This window comes from Protomyctophum bolini (assembly GCF_963924005.1).
Source record: "Protomyctophum bolini genome assembly, chromosome: 4".
Taxonomy (NCBI): Eukaryota; Metazoa; Chordata; class Actinopteri; order Myctophiformes; family Myctophidae; genus Protomyctophum; species Protomyctophum bolini.
This window is the reverse complement of record NC_137865.1, coordinates 48,436,295-48,453,690: the sequence shown is the minus strand read 5'-3', so window position 1 is coordinate 48,453,690 and position 17,396 is coordinate 48,436,295. Positions and strand designations below refer to the sequence as shown.

The following is a 17,396-nucleotide window of genomic DNA, read 5'->3' as shown; positions in this document are numbered from 1 at the left end:
AGTCCCTTCCTAACATTTGAGTCTAGTGTTTTATGTGTTGACAAAATCGTCAGTATATTTAGTCTTAGTTTTAGTCATCATAGCTTAGTTTTCATTTAGTTTCCATTTAGTTTCCGTCAGTGAAAAAAGGTAGTCGACGAACATTTTTCGTCTTAGTTTTAGTTGAGGAAATCAACACTGAACCCTTGTAAAAGTATAAATACTATATTGCTCCACTATAAGTTAAAGTGCTGAATATGCAAATACTTTAGGTATTCAATAGATACATTTTTATGTTTTAATATAGTATAAAAACATGTCCGTAGTGTTTGCACAATGCATTTATAAAACATCTTAAAGGGATATAATATTTCACTTTAAAAAAACGGTAATTTCATCGTCTATAGTACTGCTACTAGGGCTTATGTGAACACCCTCCTAGACAGTTTTTAAGTCGCTAGATTCAGTATTTATTAGATATTAATTATCAAATATCCCCGCCCCCTTCCTATACAAACCCATTTTAACCATGTTAGATCCATCGAAAATATCTGTCCTTTTCTCTGGTAATTCGTTTACTGTTTCATTAATTTTTTAATATTTTTTCTGGAAAGGCTCCTCCTCCAGGAGTCTACACGGGAGAGTAAAAAAAAAAAAATCAAAAAAATATATTAAAAATAAATGAAAAACAGAGGCTCCTTGCGTATTAGAAGGAGAAACAGTCAGATTTAATGGAAATTGGGTTAGTATAAGAAGGGGGCGCGTCAGCTAAAATTATTATCAAATATTAAATACTGAATCAAGCAACCTAAAAACTATCTGGGGTGTTCACATAGGCTACCTGAGTAGACCAGGTAGCCTATCATATTAAAATGACCAAAAGTGTTTTTGAAAGTGAAATATAAACCACTAAATTAATGCACTGACTGACTGTGACTGTTAGGGGCAGCGGTGGCCGAACGGTTTGCGGAGCAGTCTTGCTATCGGAAGGTCGCTATAGTTCGTATCCCCGGACCGGCACGTTAAAATTACCACCGCTGAAGTGCCCTTGAGCAAGGCATTGAACCCATACCATGAAATGTTCTATGAGCAGGGCCTGGCTGTAAACAAGTTCTTGAGCTTAGTCCAGTTACCCTGGGTAAATATAGTACCTTTCCTTTCCTTTTACTTTCTTGTAGAACTTATATGTGTTATATAAAGCCTATAAAAAACTTCTAATGTACTGTCATCTCAAATGTTGTGAAACAGGCCTCTAGTGACAGGACACAGGTGAGAATTATGTGGACAATCACATTCTAGACGAGAAAGAAAATCAATGGCTGATATTGGAGTGGAGTCAAAAACAAATAATTAAGAGGAGTCAAGAATAATAATTAACAAGCTAATGGAATCAGAAGAACAAGAATGTCTTAATGTTATTTACCCAGCTCTCAACATTGCAGTTACAGGAAGATTTAGAATAGGGAATGATAGAATAGAGAATAAAGCAATGTATTTGTGAGAGTTATACGTTTTTTTTGTTGAATTACTCATGACAAAGTTGTACAGTATCTGTTTATCAGAATGTGAATTGTGAACATATATTAATAAAAATAATGAAATGATTGAAAGAAAGAAAGAACTAGTGTATTGTCTGCGCGTGCTGCTTGCTTAATTTATGGATATACATACTGTAATAATGTAATAACTGTAGTAATTCAACAAAAATTACTTATAACTCGCACAAATAAATTGCATTATAACGGTGCTGCCGGGGGGCGGGTCTTTGCGACAACCGCTGTGTCATTTAGATATGCTATCACAAAAAAGCACTACAAAGTCCATACACAATATACACATGCTATGGATACTTTGCAGTTGGCACTGTATAGGCTTTGGAAGGCAGAAATGCTTCTTGTGCAGGTAGAAAACACATCCAGCAAGTACTGTACACAATAAAAAAACGTACTAATAAATGCAATCCAATCCAATCCAATCCACTTTATTTATATAGCACATTTCAAAAGAGTTTACAAAGTGCTGTACAGGAGAAAATAAAATCAAATGCACTAAAGCTACCACACAGAACAACAACAGCGAGAAAACAAAGTACAAACAGTGAAAACAACTGAGACACAATACAGAAAAACAACATTGAAGCAACAGCATCACAGTGAGACAAAACATACAAGGACCGAAGGAACTCAAGCGGGGTTAGAGGTGGGTCTTTAGGCGAGATTTACTAATAAATGCAATGTGTTACTGCAGTGCCCGCTACTGAAAACTCTGAGTTTCCATTCGTACAAATTGTTCCGCAAGGGTCCATTTAGGTCCATTTAGGTCCATTATTTGCACAAATGTGTTCCCTGTGGTGGTGAAGGCTCCATTCAATTCTAGTTAAATGTACACTGGGGGACTTTAAGTTGTGCTTTGTTCTCTGTGGGATGGTGTGTCCTTCACAAACGGGGTCGTTGCCTTGCATTGGCTTATCAATCACACCACCGCACCGCGCCATTGGAAGTTTGGTACTTTTAACCCATTCATACCAGAGGACGATTTTTACAAAATGTGTCTATAGATGTCAGTCATTCTCAAACATTTTCAAGGACATGTCAAGGACCCCCAAAAAATATATTATGTAATTGGCCGCCGACCCTCATCTGAAAATGTGATGTCCCAGGGACCCCCTTCCAGAAGCAAAGATTGGAGTTAAAAAGGTTCGCTCTGAAAGAATATCTATTCAAAGATTTGCTCCACATTTTCATAATTTAAAAAAATAGCAGATCTACAAGCTCGTAGAGTGCCGCACTATGAGCTTGTAGATCTGCCATTTTTCAACAGTTAAAGAATAACATAACATAAAACACCAACAAGGCGTTCCCGTCCAGAATGGGTTAAGATGCCCGTGTGAATTTATTACGGCTTTTTAGCTACTTTGCATTCAAATACAGCCTGACATTTTGCAGCCTAAATGATTGATCCTTTCTGTGATGCTAGCCTTCTCTAATCCTGCAGTGTATTTCAAAGTGTCAGAGTAAAAGCGGGGCAGACAGACAGAGCTGTGCTCTCATCCTCCATGTCCCAAAGCAACAGGGCTCACATTTCATTTCATCATCACAGCCTTCTGCCTGCTGCAAGGCCCTGACCTTTGGACCACTTTTCTAATACTTAGAAGGAACTTGAATCAGAATTGTTTCTTCAGAAGTCAGAACTGTACATGCATGGGGCTATAAAACGATTTCTAGACATGTGTAGTTAGTGTACTGAAATGTAGTCTCGGGTCAAAGACGTATTATTTCTGATTTAATTGGCATGCTGCTGTGCTAAATAAATTCTACATTTTCAGCCAGGTCAGACTCAGTGCTGTGCAGGTCTGCAATGTCATCATCTTGGGGGCATGGCCAATTGACCTTTTGGTGTACTACATTTTGTGAGGCAAAACGGTTGAATTTCAGGGCAGGATACATCTTTATTTTAACACAGAATTCATCTTAGTCACCTCTCTCTGGTTGTGGTTCAGGGATGTGACCATTAACGCATTCTGGGCGGCTGGGAACCCCTTTTGGTGTTTAAGCATTATGTCATGCTTTAGCTATTGAAAAATAGCAGATGTACAAGCTCATAGCGTGCCACCGAGTGGCGCGCTATGAGCTTGTAGTTCTGCTATTTTTGAAGAATCGTGAAAATGTGGCACAAATCTTTGAATATGTATTTTTTCAGAGTTTCAGTTTTTAACTTAAATCTTTGCTTCTGAGAGGTAACTGGAACATCTGGTACACATTTCATCACCACAGCCTTCTGCTGCTGCAAGGCCCTGACCTTTGGACCACTTTCTAATACTTAGAAGGAACTTGAATCAGAATTGTTTCTTCAGAAGTCAGAACTGTACATGCATGGGTCTAAAACGATGTGTAGTAGTGTACTGAAATGTAGTCTCAGGTCAAAGACGTATACTCATTATACCGTTAATTCTGATTTAATTGGCATGCTTCTGTGCTAAATAAATACATTTTCAGCCAGGTCAGACTCAGTGCTGTGCAGGTCTGCAATGTCATCATCTTAGGGGCATGGCCAATTGACCTTTTGGTGTAATACATTTTGTGAGGCAAAAAGGTTGAAATTTAGGGCAGGAACAAAAAAAAATCCTCCATTGACTTCCAATTATATTTTTAAAAGTAAAATATCTCGGAATCTACAAAACATTTCCACGGAGCCCCTGAATGACCATGCATTCAAAATATATTTGATCTTGTCCGTACAAGATAATATCTTGTACGTACAAGATTCTGTGGCTCCGTACATTTCAAATATTCAAGAGACACCGCAACGATTCCACAGTTAAGCTGAACGTGTCAAAGGTTGAAAGGAGTTTCTAAGTGAAATCGTGTAGACTAGTTCTTAGGTGCCAAAGTTTTCTTCTTAAAACCCATTCTGGGCGGGAACCCCTTTTGGTGTTTTACCCACTCAGATCGGGAACCCATATTTGGGTTATGTACAGTATGTACAGTATTCAAAAATTACAAAAAATTGATGCTGCTATTTAAATATTTGAAGTTTTTCAGAAAACTTATAGGTCAGGCTTTAGAAGGCGTTTTTAGGTGAAAGGGCCTTTCTGTGTGGAGTTTGCATGTTCTCCCCGTGTCCCCTAGGGTAGGTACCCTCACAAAAACATGCAGTAATCCTGGTCTCTAAACTGCCTCCCCCTGGCCAGCCGGGGCGCCTGATGGAGGGGAAAGGAACTGTTTGGAATAACGTGTTCCTTCCACGCGCTACGTTCCAACCAGGGAAACTCCCCCCTGTCAGGTGTAAAGGAGCAACTTGGACACTCAGGCATGAAGGAAGCATGAGTTAAGTCCGTTGCTCTCCCCAGGTTGGTGGAGGGTGTGTAGAGCCCAGGATCACAGTAGATGATTGACACAGGGGTGAAAAATGGGTTACAAAATCGTGGGATAAAAAATATATTTAAAAAAAAGAGAACTATAGTGGTGCTTCTGCTGTTGCAGCGAGAACTATAGCGACCCCTCAAAAAGTCCTCTTGGTATATATTTCCACACCTACAGGTTTAACCTTTCTGTCTTTGGTGTTAGCAGGCACGTACACGAAGTGAAAATACAGCTGCACCCATCAATAATTTTAACCCATTCTGGCCTGAGATCAGATTCTAAAAATGTCTTCTACATCCTGACAGTTTTCCATTCTGACCTGAGATCAGATTGTAAAAATGACTTCTATGTCAGTCGCTCTTCGATTTTTCAAAAAATAGCAGACCTACAAGCTCGTAGCGCGCCACTCGGTGGCGCGCTATGAGCTTGTAGATCTGCTATTTTCCAATAGTTAAAGCATATCATAATGCCAATACCAAAATGTGTTCCCGTTTAGAATGGGTTAATAGTTTGTGAAACTGTGCCAGCCACAGCTTACTGCTTGGCTCCTGTCTCCATTTGAAGGTTTGCCAAAATCTATGATTCCAGATCACTTTATTGATCACTTCATTAAGGTCTTTTTTAAGGAGTAGATTTCTGGCATTTGGCAGGTTTATGCTCCTCTGTGTCAGCTCCTTTTATTTTCCCCTGATTCACCTTGCACTCACCTCGGTATTTACTGTACTTTAATAATGTAATATGCACCAGTCATATTTAAGACATCGTTAGAAGATCTGCCTGCAGTGTGTAAAAAAGTGTTGGTAGTAAATCCAATTGTCAATGTTCAATGTTGTTTTATTATTATTATTATTAGCCAGGCTAATTAGGTGTCATTTTTTAGATTTTAGCGTTGGCTATTCAAAAATAGCAGATCTATAAACGACACTTTGTGCCACGCTATGAAGCTTGTAGATCTGCAATTTTGTTTTATTGTGAAAAATTGTGAAAATCTTATAATGATAAATATTTTTAACTCAAATCTTTGCTTCTTAATTGGGCTCATTGCAATACAATATTTTGAGATGGGGGGCCAAATACATACAAATTTGGAGGGTCCTTAACTTGAAAAAGTTTGAGCACCACTGATATAGCAGCACAAGTTTCTTTTTTGTTGTTGAATATTAGTAGAATCTGCCTCAGTGAGGGAGCTGTAGTAGGCATAACCCTGTGTACACACATTAGTTGACCAGAATCCCCTCAGGACTCTATACTTTGTCCAAATCTCTGAGCTGAGCTAAGCTAACAGCGCTGCTAGGATCCTGATGAGAGTGCGTAAATACACACCCATCCTCCACTCACTCCACTGGCTCCCCATCTCACTCCACTGGCTCCCCATCTCACTCCACTGGCTCCCCATCTCATTCCACTGGCTCCCCATCTCACTCCACTGGCTCCCCATCTCACTCCACTGGCTCCCCATCTCACTCCACTGGCTCCCCATCTCATTCCACTGGCTCCCCATCTCACTCCACTGGCTCCCCATCTCATTCCACTGGCTCCCCATCTCACTCCACTGGCTCCCCATCTCATTCCACTGGCTCCCCATCTCACTCCACTGGCTCCCCATCTCATTCACTGGCTCCCCATCTCACTCCACTGGCTCCCCATCTCATTCCACTGGCTCCCCATCTCATTCCGCACTGAATATAAGATGTCCCTGCTAACCCACCAGTGCATCCACGGCAAATAATTTCGTCACTACAGCGGTAAAATCATTCATTTGAATTTGCGAGTCAAATTAAGAAGATAAATAATTGGACTGGAGAACAATAATATGATTGTAAAGGTTCTTCTAGGACCTTTACAATCTCTGAGGGACCAGCCCGACACCGTACCTGGTGCAATAGATACCGGAGGACCTTTAGGCTGTTCCTCCATCACGCCACAGAGAACAACAGAGTTATTTTATAATCAATAACCCAGTAGCTTAAAACACGCACGCACGCACACACACCCACACACACACCCAGACACACACACACACACACACACACACACACACACACACTGTTCGCCACCTGGGTCTCGTTCCTGCACATTTGTTTTCCTGTTATTATTTCTAGAATTGATTGAACTAGGAATGGAAAAGGTCAGAGTGAATATGAGGCAGGTGTATTGACAGCGTGTGGGCACACACACACACACACACACACACACACCGATGGGAGGAAAGAACTGCATTAAAAAAACGATGTCTTGTAATCAGGATAGCACGCAGGTGTGCAGGCGAGGCAAAAGTGACTAAATTACTAAAGTAATTACCTTAAAGTAATGAAAGTTTTGGAATTCTCAAGGCCGCAAATTACTGTTGGTTCTTTGCAAGAGTGTCACTTTGGATTCTGGGCAAGATTAGCCCATTCTGGGCGGGAACCCCTTTTGGTGTTTTATTAAGCATTACGTTATACTTTAGCTATTGGAAAATAGCAGATCTACAAGCTCGTAGCACGGCACCGAGTGCCGCGCTACGAGCTTGTATATCTGCCATTTTTTTGAAAAATCATGAAACTGTGGCGCAAATCTTTGAATATATATTCTTTCAGAGCGAACGTTATTGACTCATATATTTGCTTCTGGGGGGGGGTCCCTGGAACTACATATTTTCAGATGGGGTTCGGCGGCCAATTACATATAATTTTTGGCGTCCTTGACATGAAATATTGAGCACCAGCACTGATACAGAAACATGAGGTATTTCAGAAAACTGTCATGATATAGAAGACTTGTATTTATTTTATTTCGACGTCCGGCCTAAACGGGTTAGTCTCCCTCGGGCGGGCGATCGATTGGTGATATTTCCCACCTCTCATTCCACCTCTGGGCCTTTCATCCTCCTTCACCTTCACCTGTATTCACACAGGATCAATGAAAGATGAAGGAAAACTAGTTTGACTCAGAGATACATCTTTATTTTTATAACACAGAATTCATCTTAGTCACCTCTCTCTGGTAGTGTGGTTCAGGGATGATGCGACTATTAAATATTTTCTTAGACATTATTGGTTGGTTTTTAATGACATACTTGAGGAGTGTGTTTTGTTCTATCATTAAGAAAATATGTCAACAAATCATCATCGCAAAGAAATTCTAAAATAGATTTGTTATAATAATTGCAACTCCCTGCAGGCTGCAACTAGTCGCAACCAGAGCCTTAGATATAGACAGAGTTACGCAAACTACATAGACTTCTATTGGCTTCAGTCCAATGGAGGCTCTCCTACATAGACTCCTATTGGTCACTTCATATGGGGTTTCAGTCCAATGGAGGCTCTCCTATATAGACTTCTATTGAGAATGAGGACAACCAACTGGGACAAGGCCTGGACCGGAAGTATAGGCAACAGCCCAACTTTAATGATCTTAAATCCTTTTATTTTAGATTGTTTTGTAGTAATAGTACAACATAAACATTAAAGAGACTTTAGTTGTTTACTGTACAATACTTTAGAACAGTTGTCATGTTGCACACGTGCCTTAAAATAGCTCTTATTTGCGCCGCCCTCGTTGAAAACAATGTATTTCCAACTCCAGCTTGTCTCAGTTCAGGCTGCATTAGAACAGCGCTCTGGCGCTGGGTTTCTGCCCCCTCAATGTCGTAACTCTTCTATTGGATGGCTCTGGGTTTCTGCCCCCTCAATGTTGCAACTCTTCTATTAGATGGCTGGGTTTCTGCCCCCTCAATGTCCTAACTCTTCTATTAGATGGCTTTGGGTTTCTGCCCCCTCAATATCGTAACTCTTCTATTAGATGGCTCTGGGTTTCTGCCCCCTCAGTGTCGCAACTCTTCTATTAGATGGCTCTGGGGTTCTGCCCCCTCAATGTCGTAACTCCTCTATTAGATGGCTCTGGGTTTCTGCCCCCTCAATATCGTAACTCTTCTATTAGATGGCTCTGGGTTTCTGCCCCCTCAATGTCGCAACTCTTCTATTAGATGGCTCTGGGGTTCTGCCCCCTCAATGTCGTAACTCCTCTATTAGATGGCTCTGGGTTTCTGCCCCCTCAATGTCGTAACTCTTCTATTAGATGGCTCTGGGTTTCTGCCCCCTCAATGTCGTAACTCTTCTATTAGATGGCTCTGGGTTTCTGCCCCCTCAGTGTCGTAACTCTTCTATTAGATGGCTCTGGGTTTCTGCCCCCTCAATGTCGTAACTCTTCTATTAGATGGCTCTGGGTTTCTGCCCCCTCAGTGTCGTAACTCTTCTATTAGATGGCTCTGGGTTTCTGCCCCCTCAATGTCGTAACTCTTCTATTAGATGGCTCTGGGTTTCTGCCCCCCCTCAATGTCCTAACTCTTCTATTAGATGGCTCTGGGTTTCTGCCCCCCCTCAATGTCCTAACTCTTCTATTAGATGGCTCTGGTCGCAACACAACTGTGTTGTGTTCGACCACACTAGTGCAACTCCTTGAAACTGCTATTGGGGATAATGGATTAATGGTTGAAAGTGTGTGCATGTTGTTGCATGGAGTTGCATCATGGAAAATCACTGGTGCTGTTTGGGCTTTAGGTATTTTATACTTTTTATACAAGTGTTATGCATACAATTGGCACATCATCACACACACTATTAAATCTATTAGTTAAATTACCCTGATTTGACAAATAATTATGCTGCTTGTCCCCGTCAAAAGTGACGAGTCGAGACAAGTTGTTTCCACGGCAATGGAACGGCACTTGCCATTGGCTGCCGTGCACTGTGGGCTATGGGATATACAGTAAAGCTGCTGACTTACTCGTCCCTCCCGGGTATAGGAAGGAAAGCAGGAAACAGAAAGCAATAATGGATGCATGAAACGCCTGACAGTATTTATTTTCCTATAAGATATCATTGTGTTTTTCTTCTTGTATTGATTTCTTGAACACCGCCTCGTAGATTAAAGTGTTGTTTTTGTTGTTGAATGAAGTGTTAAATAGCTCCATATTTTCATAATGATTCCTATTGCTCATAACAGGGGTCTCTCCATCTCTGAGTCTCCAGTAAACAGAAGGTACACCTTTTCAACTCAGGGATTGCAATTTCATCTAATTAGGAGGGAGAAGTCACACAGGACAGGACTGTAGGACACACAGGATAAACAAGTGAAATTGAAGTAATGAGAGAAAATAAAATAAAAACAGCAGACACAATTGGAGCTGAAAAACCCAACAGGATTGGAAGTGCAACACACAAAATTGAAGTAATTTGGTCCAATTAGGAGAGAGAGGCCAATAGAGGATACATGATGAACAAGTGAAATTGAACTGTGTGTGTGTGTGTGTGTGTGTGTGTGTGTGTGTGTGTGTGTGTGTGTGTGTGTGTGTGTGTGTGTGTGTGTGTGTGTGTGTGTGTGTGTGTGTGTGTGTGTGTGTGTGTGTGTGTGTGTGTGTGTGTGTGTGTGTGTGTGTGTGTTCAGACCACGCTACTATACTACATACCACAGCGTTTTAATGATGCCACGCGCACGTGTGTGCATGTGCGCATCGCGGCATGCACGCAGAACAGCTGATATAGCCTAAGCCTATTGTTAAATAGTGTATGGGAGTTTTAGACACAAACGCAAAAGTAGACAGAAATAGTCAGACAAACATCTTTAAACTGCACACTAGCGGAACTAAAAGGTTTGCTTTGGATGAATTAATCTGTTCTTTGATGAGGAGGAGGCGTTCTTCTTGTACAGCAGTAGCAAACAGCTCAGGCACAACACTATTATAAATAAAAAGGACAATGAACCATAATGACAAGTGGCTTTCGAATTTTTATAGACTCCCATTCAGGAAATACATCCATACAGTACATAAATACATAGCGGTATTATTAAAAAGGCAGACAATAGTTATCATAGGCACCAAATCATTACAAAAAGAGCAGACCCATGCATGCTCTACTCAAAGGCGGCAACCACCCCCACCCCCCCCCCCTCCAGGCGGCAGGGCCACCGCCCCAAGAAGCGGCCCCGACGCAACGCATCGAGACCCCTGCCCGGGCGACCACCCCCCCATACCAAAAGGGCAGACAAGCCCCCACCCCAAAGCAGAGCACCCACTAGGGAAGAATGCTGGCTCTGCTATTTTTCAATAGCTAAAGTATAACAAAATGCTTAAAACGGACATAGTCCTTGGAGTGGTTGCACCAATTTCTGCTCCCAGATATATATATATATATATATATATATATATATATATATATATATTTACTTCCAAGTGGTGACGTTTCGAGCCGAAGATCCTCCTCAAGACCTTGTTATTATAATTTCATTCGGAATGTTCATCTTTTTTTTTGTTTAATTTTGTTGCATATAAAACAGACTCTTAAGGGCCTTATAACAGATGGACTATAGTGACATCTAGAGTAGCCATCTTTAGAACCCCGGCGCTAAGCAGCAGGGCAGGGGAGTATTGACATGTATTAAAAATGACACACGGGCACTTAGCGGCCTGGTGAGTACAACGGGTCAGGACAGAGTCATTAGCCCATTCTGAACGGGAACGCATTTTGGTGTTAGCATCATGTTATGCTTTAGCTATTGAAAAATAGCAGATCTACAAGCTCATAGCGCGCCACCGAGTTGCGCGCTACGAGCTTGTAGGTCTGCTATTTTTGAAAAATCGAAGAGCGACTTGACATAGAAGACATTTTTAGAATCTGATCTCAGGTCAGAATGAAAACTGTCAGGATGTAGAAGACATTTTTAGAATCTGATCTCAGGTCAGAATGGAAAACTGTCAGGATGTAGAAGACATTTTTATAGAATCTGATCTCAGGTCAGAATGGAAAACTGTCAGGATGTAGAAGACATTTTTAGAATCTGATCTCAGGTCAGAATGGAAAACTGTCAGGATGTAGAAGACCTTTTTAGAATCTGATCTCAGGTCAGAATGGAAAACTGTCAGGATGTAGAAGACATTTTTAGAATCTGATCTCAGGTCAGAATGGAAAACTGTCAGGATGTAGAAGACATTTTTAGAATCTGATCTCAGGTCAGAATGGAAAACTGTCAGGATGTAGAAGACATTTTTAGAATCTGATCTCAGGTCAGAATGGAAAACTGTCAGGATGTAGAAGACCTTTTTAGAATCTGATCTCAGGTCAGAATGGGTTAGATATAGTGTTCCGTGTCGGCCTCAAGGAGTCCACAAATTAATTGCCCTTCTTGGTGCTTTCAGAGTAAACCTAGTGGCCAGAATGAAGAGTGACCTCGTCTCAGCCGAGGGTATCAACTTTACAAAATCAGTAACCTGCTACTTTAACCCATTCTGACCTGAGATCAGATTCATACGAGGTTTCCACTGGACACACACTGGTCTGATTAACCCATTCTGACCTGAGATCAGATTCTAAAAATGTTGAGTCGCTTCGATTTTTCAAAAATAGCAGACCTACAAGCTCGTAGCGCGCCACTCGGTGGTGCGCTATGAGCTTGTAGATCTGCTATTTTTCAATAGCTAAAGCATAACATGATGCTGACACCAAAACGGGTTCCCGTTCAGAATGGGTTAAACCATAAAGGCCTGACGTCGACATTAAAAAACATGTCTTCTAAATTCTGACAGTTTTCTGAAATACCTCATGTTTCTCTATAAGACAAAAGGTATCCTTCCTCCAAGTCCAAAGTTGTACTGCTTGTCAAGGTGTCAAAGTTGCAGACTTGAAAAGAAAAGAAGGGAATCCAAGGCACTCCTCCGTCTTTGGTGAAAAATGCAATAGTTTATTTGATGAGCGAGGCAAATAAATAAATAACAGGACCTACGCGTTTGTTTCTATGCCAGAGAGGTGCTCAATATTTCATGTCAAGGATCCCAAAAATCATATGTAATTGGCAGCCGACATCTGAAAATATGTTGTTCCAGGGAGCCCCCAGAAGCAAAGACTTGAGTTAAAAACGCTCTGAAAGAATATATATTCAAAGATTCGAGGCACATTTTCACGATTTTTCAAAAACAGCAGACCTACAAGCTCGTAGCGCGGCACTTGGTGCCGCGCTACGAGCTTGTAGATCTGCTATTTTTCTATAGCTAAAAAGCATAACATGATGCTTTAAAACAACCAAAGGGGGTTCCCGCCCATGATGGGTTAATGTAGCTCCCGTGTCAAAGCGTGCCAGACCATTTTCTTTCTAATGGGGTGGATTCTCCACCTTCCTTCCCTTCCCTTCCCTTCGCTCAGTCCCCTCCTAATGCAAGTGCTGAATTACTCCTCCCTTCTATTTCAAAGGGCTTCATCTTCCCGCAAGGTCAATGGAATACAGATTTGTCCCTGGGTTTCGTCGGCCTTCCCTTTCCTATAGTTTCCTTCTGTGTGTGTGATTGAGAATCGCTTTGCCCAAGGCAGCAGCTGTGCCACTGCTAATGTATTGTTGATGTGTTTCGGTGTCCTCCTCAGAAACACTTGGCTATAGGATTTATTACAAGCTATCGCACAATCATCCATTTTGCCTTGGGGGGGGGGTAGCAATGTTTGACAAACGTACACACACACATCCACAGAAACAGCTAGAGAACTGTGTTGGTTTTTATTCTAGCCCACAGGGCTAGCCTTGACCCAGTGCGCCAGAAAGATCACATTTTTCCTCTGACAACCTCTCAGCCGACAGCCATAGAAGGGAATCTTTTTAAGAGTTGATGCCTGTTTTTTTGGGGGGGAGAAGAATTTCAGATGTGAGGGAGTTGTTGTTTTTTAAACAAAGGCTCTCACACAATGTAATATTGATTGATTTGGCTTCAGTATTTTTTATTGGAATTGGTTTAATACCGGTTATAATTATTTATAGTTATTAGTTGACCTTTAAAAAAAAATCCTTCAAAATGTTGAATATAAAAGTATAAATAAATTAAAATCGGATATAGCGAAAAAATAGATCTACACAACCTCACAACAAGCTTTCAAAGTTTGCTGGATTGGCCCGTTTTGAACAAAAAGCCTCGAATCATGAACGCAGCATGCAATTTATCCATTTCTTTCACGCACTTTCCTACTAAGCTGAGGAATACATTCACATTTCACATTCACATTTTTTTAAATGAAAGTTCCTCAAATCATCCAATTGCCATCAAAGGTACAAGAAGAATTGGCACCCTTTACACATTCTCTAAATATATGAACCTTTATTGAGAAAGGATATCCCCTTGAGATGCATCATCTCGTTTTCGAGGGGGTCCAGCAACATACAGTAAATACAAGACAATACAACAAGTACAATCATACATACATAATCGAGGACAAAACAAACAACAAAGCTCTCCCAAAACTAGCTGCTCCCATCCCACCTATTCACCCACAACATGGTATCAATAAGTCAATATAGTATAGTATACAAGATGATGAACATACATCGGAAGAACATCAGGCCGAGCATCATGACAGACGTGAGAATGCATTAACAACATTGTCAATGCATCATAGCAGAGTACAAACATGCACTTGAAAATAGTAAATAGTAAATAGTAAATAGTAAGTAGAACATTTGCCACATGATGTAAGGAGAGAGAGAGAACAATCCGAACAATAGGAGGCATTTAGAAGCAGTATGTATAAATAATATACAGATAGATAGATGTATCTTTTCTTGTCTGTCTGTCTGTCTGTCTGTCTGTCTGTCTGTCTGTCTGTCTGTCTGTCTGTCTGTCTGTCTGTAATATACAGATATCTGACCTTTGCAGACAGACATGCCTGCTCTGAAATGAAGTTCATAATGTTTATTGAAGTTCATATTGAGCACTTCCTAGATTGCACGCTCGGCTGGCGTGCATCACCACCCCCCCCCCCCCCCCCACACACACACACACACACACACACACACACACATCACATCACCACTCACAGAAGATGTAATGAAAACATCCGCCTGGCAAACAGATACGCCCGAGGGACAAAACACACACACACACACACACACACACACACACACACACACACACACACACACACACACACACACACACACACACACAGTCACACACAGACACACACAGACACACACACACACACACACACACACACACACACACACACACAGTCACACACACACACACACAGTACTGAATGAGACGACGAGTCGACGGCTCTGTGTGTGTGCTATGAAGTGACACCTTAAGACTAACCTTATAAGCCTCGCCGTCAATAACCGAGATAACGCGGCTATCGCAGACTTCTCTCAATAAACGGCTATTACTAGACTGCGAAAATGCAGCGTTGTTTACCCTAAGCTGCAGTAGTGGAGACACACCAAGGAAGGCTTCCATTTCTTCAAAGTATACTTTAATGAAATCTCCAGGAGAAAAGAACAAAGGTTTTACAGGAGAGCGAGAGAGAGAGAGAGAGAGAGAGAGAGGGGGGATGCTTTTTTTATTGTTTTGCAGTATTTGTGAGTACAGATATACCTTGAAATTAGCACTGGGGAGATATGACTTCTAATCAGTATCACGATTATTTATTTTGCCTCGATTACGATTTCATGATATTTATTTTTATTTTACATATGCTGTCCCCACAACAAACTAACAAGCTGACAATAAATGGGTTAAATGAAGTTCCAACAAAGTACTCCATCTTCTTGTAAGCGTTATAAAGCACAACATCCTTAATATCGATTAAAAGCGTTAAAGTTGAATTTCCCGTAAACAAAACGATGTGGTGCCTCCGCCTCTCTCTTCCCCCGCACGGTGTTCCAGGAATGGTGACGTGAGGTGCATTTATTTTGCCTCGAACATAATGAAAGAAACTAAGCCAGCTTTATAGACGGTAAACATTTGTCCTTGGAAACGGATGAAAGGACGGTAGACAATATTCTAGAATGTGTCTGACTCTGAATAGAAGTACATGTACAAGAACAATATTTGTTACACACTGTATGTCCAGGTTTCCAAGCAATCTTTTATTACACAGAATGCAACCAAACAATGGGTTTCACTGCATAATATTCTATATCTGAGCTACTGTAACTACTACTAAGTACAAATGGGTATCTGCCTCCCTGACATCTGGACCGTTTCTGGAAAACCATGACTTTTGTCTTTTTCATATTGACTTTCAGGGCCCAGGTCTGACAGAAGTGTTGCAGATGATCTAGGAGCTGCTGTAGTCCTTCTTTACAGTTGGACAGCAGCACCAGATCATCTGCAAACGGCAAGCATTTAATCTCTTTGTTCCCCGAGGGTAAGGCCAGGTGCTGATGAGTCCTCCAGTGATTTCGCCAATTCATTTATATAAATGTTGAAATGTTGCCCTGCATTACTCCTCTACTTTGGGGGAAGAAATCTGTTCTTTTGTTGCCAATTTTTACTGCACATTTATTATTTTGATGCATTGTTTTTTGTCTGTCTCTCTCTCCTCCCTCCCCACCACCAGGACCTTAACTCCACCCTGAAGAGTCTGCTGTCTGAGTGGTTCTCAGTAGGTCTGCTGCGATTGGAGAGAATCACCTGGCAGTCTCCCTGTGAGCTCCTGCAGAAGATCAGCCAGTAATGATGCACCCACGACCTCACTGCTCTCCTCTCCTCTCCTCTCCTCTCCTCTCCTCTCCTCTCCCTCACATGCACCTCAAAGTTCAATGCCAAGAATACAATTAAATCAGTTTAATTCAATCATTTGTTTGACAATTAATTCGTCAAACATAAAGTTTGTAATCCTGCCAGCCCGTAGATACAGGGTTTTATCTGCCTGATGACAGCAGCAATAAAAACTGAATGAAGCGTTGGACTGAACTGGACAAAAAAATGCACTTTGGATGCACAACAGCACTTTAAAAAACTGTGCTGGTAACATTTTGTTTTTAAGGACAGCAACATGCCACTTTATTTATTTATAGGTTGTGCGTTGTGTTGGTAACTCTTAACTTTTCCATATGAATTGCACGTCATCATAGATACTGGGGCTCTTTTTAATGTTTGTCTATGTTTTGTTTTAGTTTTTAGCTTTTTTTTTTTAAATAGGCTCTTTGTTTTATGTTGCTCTGCCAATAACTGAGGGGAAACGATATTTCATGTTCTTTTGTATGCAAGTACATAGGAGAATGACAAAGTGATTCTGATTCTGATGATGGTTCACATCAGCGTCTCTCTCTCCGATGCGTCTCCAGGTACGAGGCGGTGCATCCGGTGCGGAACTGGACCGACATCAAGCGGCGGGTCGGGCCGTACCGACGCTGCTACACCTTCACACACGCCTCCATGCCGGGAGAACCTCTTGTGGTTCTGCACGTGGCGCTGACCGAGGACATCTCTGACAACATACAGGTCAGTCTCGTTAGGCTGCATGGAGGGGTGGTCCTGCTCTTGGCGTGGCACAGAGTGCCGCGCCAAGACCTTACATACGTAGATCTGCTACTTTTGAAAAATCTGGAAAATGCGGTGCAAATCTTTGAATGTATATTCTGAGAGCGAACGTTTTTAACTCAAATCTTTGCTATCTTGAGGGGGGGGGGGGGGTCCTGGAACTTACAACATATTTTCAGATGGGGGTCGGCGGCCAATTTCATATAATTTCTGGGATCCTTGACATGAAAATGTTTGAGAACCACTGACATTTTTTCAGAAAACTGTCTAAA

At 41.4% G+C, this 17,396-nt stretch overlaps 1 protein-coding gene across 1 annotated transcript in view; it reads left to right on the top strand.

Moving 5' to 3' along the window:
• The window catches only part of mlycd (malonyl-CoA decarboxylase), a 31,597-nt gene that overhangs the window by 1,952 nt on the left and 12,249 nt on the right, over positions 1-17,396 (top strand). The window contains exons 2-3 of the mRNA XM_080761934.1: positions 16,199-16,311; positions 16,929-17,085. Coding sequence (XP_080618060.1) covers positions 16,199-16,311; positions 16,929-17,085 — 270 coding nt within the window. The remainder of the gene's footprint in view (positions 1-16,198; positions 16,312-16,928; positions 17,086-17,396) is intronic.